The sequence below is a fragment of the Condylostylus longicornis genome, unplaced genomic scaffold (genome assembly GCF_029603195.1).
Source record: "Condylostylus longicornis isolate FDR11 unplaced genomic scaffold, ASM2960319v2 ptg000027l, whole genome shotgun sequence".
Classification (NCBI taxonomy): domain Eukaryota; kingdom Metazoa; phylum Arthropoda; class Insecta; order Diptera; family Dolichopodidae; genus Condylostylus; species Condylostylus longicornis.
Window position 1 is genome coordinate 7686940 of NW_026577996.1, and position 6976 is coordinate 7693915.

The 6976-nt window shown below is 18.9% G+C and overlaps 1 protein-coding gene across 1 annotated transcript; it reads left to right on the forward strand.

Moving 5' to 3' along the window:
• Positions 1 to 526: 526 nt before the first annotated feature.
• LOC129607520 (cyclic GMP-AMP synthase-like receptor) lies at positions 527 to 2626 on the forward strand (the record flags this gene model as incomplete). Its single annotated transcript, XM_055518552.1, has 2 exons — positions 527 to 607; positions 2573 to 2626. Coding segments are annotated over 2 exons (135 nt in total), but the record flags the coding sequence as incomplete, so codon positions are not given.
• Between the last annotated feature and the right edge of the window lie 4350 nt (positions 2627 to 6976).

The following is a 6976-nucleotide window of genomic DNA, read 5'->3' on the forward strand; positions in this document are numbered from 1 at the left end:
AAATATTAAAAATTTATTAGAATTATTAAAAAATGATGATAATTCAAAATTAATATATAAACATTTTAAACAATTAACCGATTCAAATGGCTATTTAATACAAAATAAAATATCTGGTTGGTATGAATCATTATTTACAATAATATTAAAGAAATATTTTAAAAATCGTATAATTAAAACAATTTATGGTAATATAAAAATTTTAAAATATAAAAAATCTGGACCAGCTAATACATTATTTATAAAATATAAGAATATAAAATTATCAATTGATTTTGTACCAGCAATTGCATTTAATGAAAATAAATGGTTTAATAATTTACGTAATTCACCACAATCAAATAAAAATAATAAGAATGAAAAATTAAATGAAAATATTTTTGTATTAATACCAAAACCATTTAAAAAAATTCAAATTTTAAATAATAATAATTTAAATTTAATTAATAATAGTTTTGTAATATCAAATGTTGATGCTGAACGTCCATTATTTTTAAATAAAACAAATGTTATTAAAATAATAAAAATTATAAAAAAATTACGTGATCGAAGAAATTTAAATAACTTAAAAAGTTATTTTATAAAAACAATATTATTGTGGGAAATTGAAAATCAAAAAAATAATGATGAATTTTGGAATAAGAATTTATATTTTCTAATACAATATGTAAGTAGAAATGTTTTATATAACAGTAAATATAAATTAAAAACAAAATATTTATTAGAAGAGAAGAACAAGCATAGCTTAAAATTTTTCTCTTTATAATTAAAAACCGATGTGGTGAATATTTTAAAAATGTCAATCAAAATTTTACTAGTCGTTCGACATTCTACCATTGGTGTAACTACAACATTTTTTTTTGACAATAAATTATAATTAAAAATAAAAAATGAGAAAGAAATTAAAAAAAAAATTTTATAAAATATAGAAAAAGGAAAAAAATTTAATTATTTTATTATAAAAAATTTTTCATATATTTATTGTTATCTATACATATATATATATATAGAATTATGTATGTTTTAGACGGTGGTAATCATGGAAATAAAAAGACCTCTATTAGCCCTCATATATTTATATTCTATCAGTTAACAATTGTTTTTAATTATATTTAATTTGAAAAAAGAAAAATCAGAGTGATTTTCTGCGAGACTGTCCAGAACCAATTTGCATTTCTATGACCACCATTGTATATAATTTTTAATATGTATAAATAAAATACAAATCTATATACATAAGAAAAAAATTTTATTTTTTAGTATTTGTGATAGGAAAAGCACATAATTGTATTGATTTATAAGATACTTAAATATATAAAGATTTTTTTAAATAAATATTTATATACTTATATAGAGTGAAAAATTATATAAAATGTATAGTGCCCAGTTAATTATAAAAATGTATTAGATACATATTTACAAAACATATTTTAGTAACAAAATTAACCAAATCAAAAAAATTACATATATTATGTATTATATATATAATATATATAATATATATAATATATATATATATATATATATATATATATATATATATATATAATATATAATATATATATATATATATATATATATATATTTATATATATATATATATATATATATATATTATATATATATATATATATAATATATAATATATATATATATATATATATATATATATATATATATATATATATATATATATATATATATATATATATATATTATATATATAATATATATATTTATATATATTATATATATATTTTTTTATTTAAATATTTAAAGAGTTATTAAAGCGTTTCCTCAAAAATTGCGTATAGCATTAAAAGTTTTAATAAAATAAATGTTTTTGTTTGACGTCTTTAAGTAGATTAGTGTGTAATGCGTGCTTAAAATAATGCTGGAAAATAAATTACATATAAGAAAATTACATATATGTATATGTGTATTATAGCTCGAATTCTTATTGAGTTTAAAATTTTAATTAAAAGTAAATATAGTTACACATTCATATATATATATATATGTATATATATAGATATATATATTATATATATAATACATATATAATATATATAATATATCATATAATATATATGTATATAATATATATATATGTATATATATATATATATATATATATATTATATATATATTATATTATATTATATAATATTATATAATATATATGAAAATATATATATATATATGAGATCATATCGATTTAAATTTGAAGTACTATTGATTTTTGTATATTTTATTGCAGTTTTGAAGTGTAAAATTAAAAAAAAACAAAATTTAAATATGTAATCATAATTGCTTTTGAAATTTTAACATACAAGTGAATCGAAAATCAAAATTTCGAAGGTTTAAATAATATATAATATAGACATCCAGAAGATCAGAAAATAATTATGTAATTTTATATATAAGCAGATATATACCATAAAGTAGGCAATTTAATTGAAATAAATTATTAAAATTTAAAAAAAAAATAAATATTTATAATCTATATTTAATTAATAAATTTAATTTTTTTTTTGTATTGTAGGTACTTGAAAAAATCATTTTCTATTTAAAGAGACAAAATATTCCATTTTATTGGGATAAACAACAAAATATGTTAAGTAATTTGAAATCAAATCAAATTTTATCAATACAATATGAAATTGAAAGAGCATATAAAATTTTAAAAAAATATCCAGATGAAATTTTCAATTTATTTCGTAAGTATATTATATTTTTAATAAGAATAATTTTTCATATATACAAAATGTTTCACATATAAGATTGCAAATAATTTTAAAGATGATTCTTTGATCAATTTCCACCAAATAATTGTAGCGGTGCAGATACACTTATGTGAAACATTCTGTATATATAAAAGAAAAAAAATATTATTTTATTATTTTATATTTTTATATTTATTTACTCAATTGAAAATTAAAATTTTCCAAGAATTTAAAGGAGTAATAATTATTAAAAAGAGAAGACATTTAACTTTAAAACTGTAAAACATTAACTGCAATAGAATAACGGTAAAATTCAATACTGATGGATATGCATTTATTCGCTTTCTTATTCACTATTATTGCTTATTATACTTTGGATTGTTTATAAACAAACTATATTAGCAACATTATTCTTCATAAACACCAATATAAAATAGTTTTTGTATAGGCAACAAGTTTGTGAAAAGATCTTGTTGAGTCTTATTGTATTGTAAATTATTTATAACGTTCGCCTAAATATATGCAATATTATATGATAATAAGAGATTAAAATAATTATTTTGGTAAATTATTATCATTTTCGGAGATTTTTCCATAACTAAAAATTACATGTAAATAAATAAAAAAATTTTAGTTTTAATTTTTTGAAGGGGGGGGGGGGGAGAGATACATGACATTTTACAAAACATATACATACATAAATTTAATTGATTACATGCTATTTGAAATTTAAATTAATTTTAAAAAATATTAATTTTTAAAAAAACTTGACAAATCAAGTGTGTGTTAGACCGTAAAAATTTTCTTCAATTAATTTATGACGAAAAGGACTATATAAAGATTAAATTTTAGTTAACATTCTGATCACAATTAAGATATACCAATTTAGCATATATCGATTGAGTATATAATGTTTTTGTCATATATTTTTGTTATTACCTAATTACAGACAGTAATTACATAATTAAAATTTTAATTTAATTTATAAAACTTTTTTTTTAATTTCAGTAACATCAAAAGAAATTGAAGTTTTAAAACAAAAACAACAAGATCTTTCTAAAAATAATTCTATGAGTTTAGAAAATTTAGAGAAAACAAGATCAAAATCGAAAAGATTTCATCAGAAAAGGTTTCATTCGAAAAAAAAGGCTACAATGATATTGTGAAAATTTAAACAAAAACCAAAAAAGAAAAAAAAATGTATCATGTTTTTTTATATTTTAGTATTTATTATACAATAGTATTTATTATAGAATTTATAGAACTGTTATATTGTACTGAATTTATAGAAAAAATATCTAAATTTAGGAATTTTTTGCAAATTGCCAAAATTTTATAATTAAATTTCGTTTTAAAGAAATTTTTAATATTTTATTCAAATATGTTTGCTGTAACATCGACATAACTCAAAATTTCCACATTTGAGAAAAACGAATTCTACAATGTTGGAGCTAAAAATATTTTTCTCTCCTTATAGCATTATTTAAATATTTTATTGTAAGCAATAATTAATTAAGCTAATGAAATGGTGTTTTTGCACATAATAGAAATGTTTAAGCTCTAATTAAAAATAACTCAAAAATCGTATTTTTTTGAGTTATGTTATGTCACTGTTGCATCAAATAAGCGGTATAACTAATTAATTTTATTATTTATAAGTATATTTATATTTAAATTAAAACAATGTATAAGTTAATATATGTACGCTGTATATTTACATATTTAGTATATTAGTATTTAGTATATTAGTACATTTTTATATATTTTAGTAAGAGATTTTATATTTAAAAATTTAGGAAATTTTCTTCTTTCGAAAAGTTTAAGCCAAATGACAAAATGTCGTATCAGCAATAATGTCGCAAGTCGAATAAAAATTATCCAAATTCAGTATCGTAACTCGAAATATCGTATTAGAGCTTGTCGTATTTCGAGAACTTAGATTGTGAAAAATTTTATTTTATTTTTTGATTTGATATGAAAAAAAAAATCAGTATTATTTTATTTTTTAGTGGTTTCTTTTATATTTAATTGAATACAATTAATAAAAAATTTTTCAAAATTATATTAATTTTTGTAATAATTTTTAAAATTAAATGTTTTAATTATTAAAATATAATTTATACATTAAGAAAGAAAGTATTATAAAAAATTTATTATAAAAAAAAAAATAAATTGTGATAAAAATTAAAATACAATAAAAAATTTTTTATAAATTTTATCTACTTATAGAAGAAATATAAGCCTTATAAACGTTCTCTCTTTTTGCCTCATTTATGAACCTAACACTTTTATGGCCGCTAATAACCCGATAATAATTTTAAGTTAAAATGAAAAGCTATATAACAAATACATACATATAAAATTATATTATACTACAAAGAGCTTTAAAAAATTTTGTTCGGTATCTTTCGAAAAAAAGGAAATATTGTGAATATAAGTACTTAGTTCTGCGGTATATTCATATTTTCGAAAATGTTTTGAAGAGTTTTATAAATTTTGTGTGACGATATTTTCGAACGCCAATCTGGCCCCGAAAAAATTGTTTACTTTATAAACTACGAATATCTCTTTTTTAAATGGCCCCAAGGAACAGTAAGATAAAAGTGATTTTTTTTGGTAAATTTTATATAGTAAAAATAACAGAAAAAGTAATAATATTTTATTTTATTTGTATTACAACCTATTGAATTGTATAATATTAAGTTAGTATTCCGAATAAACCTTTAAATATAACGTTACCTTTAAAATGTAAATAATTTTTATAACAGTTAACGCAGTTTAATAAAACACAAGTTTTGTTTAAAAAAATTATTATGATAATAAGTAAAATTGTGTAAGAAATTATTTATGACAATTAAGTAAGATAATAATGTATATTTAAATCAAGAGAAAAGTAAAAAAGAGAAAAAAGAGAAAAAGAGAGAAAACAGAAATCGTGTGAGTGTGACTGTGGTGATTGGTGAATGGTGACTTGCGAAAGAAGAGCTTTCTGATATATAGTCAGTTGTCACTGTTAGTTATTTAATATTTAAAGCAGACTCTTATAATACTCTAATTTTTTATAATAACAGAAAAAGTAATAATATTTTATTTTATTTGTATTACAACCTATTGAATTGTATAATATTAAGTTAGTATTCCGAATAAACCTTTAAATATAACGTTACCTTTAAAATGTAAATAATTTTTATAACAGTTAACGCAGTTTAATAAAACACAAGTTTTGTTTAAAAAAATTATTATGATAATAAGTAAAATTGTGTAAGAAATTATTTATGACAATTAAGTAAGATAATAATGTATATTTAAATCAAGAGAAAAGTAAAAAAGAGAAAAAAGAGAAAAAGAGAGAAAACAGAAATCGTGTGAGTGTGACTGTGGTGATTGGTGAATGGTGACTTGCGAAAGAAGAGCTTTCTGATATATAGTCAGTTGTCACTGTTAGTTATTTAACATTTAAAGCAGACTCTTATAATACTCTAATTTTTTGCTAAATTTTAAAAGTTTTTACCATAGATAATTGATTTTTTGACTATGCCAAAAATTCAAATATTTTTAAAAATTTATCATTTTAGAAGTGTCACAATTTTTGAAAGAAAGTCAGTCATTTATAATGCAGGAAATTGCAATAATAAGGCCAGGCCAGGCAAAAAATTGCAATTGAATTTTGGATTGGGTTTTCAATTTAGAATGAATTCTAAATGTTGTATTATTTTTTAATTTTGTTAAATTAAAAACAAAAACAGATTGTATCCGATTTAAATTTTCGTTGAAATTTTTTAATATTATATTACTACCTCAATTTTCTGCCGCCTGACCTGGCCTATGTTTGTGTATACCAAACGAACACTAGAGCAAAATTCTACTTTACATACTTTAATAATTATTATTATGTATTTGTATTCTAATAGGAAAGTATTTTAGTTTGTAATTGAAAACTCTCTTTTATATTAAAATGACTCGAAAAATTTGATATGCGATTTAAAATCCCATAGGATAAAAATTGTGTAAATTATGTTCTATGTACTTAACTCGTATAATTTTATGTTTGATAAATTATGTTGCGTTGTTTTTTAAGTCAACAAGAAAATAAAACAAATTTTAAATGAATGAGTGAATACATGAAAACATTGAGAAATTAGAGAGTAGAAGAACCTAATTCAAATTTCGGAGTTTAACATTTTAAAAAAATAAATACATTATTGACTTTTATTTCTCTTACAAAGAGTAGTTCTCTAGTAGTAGAAAGA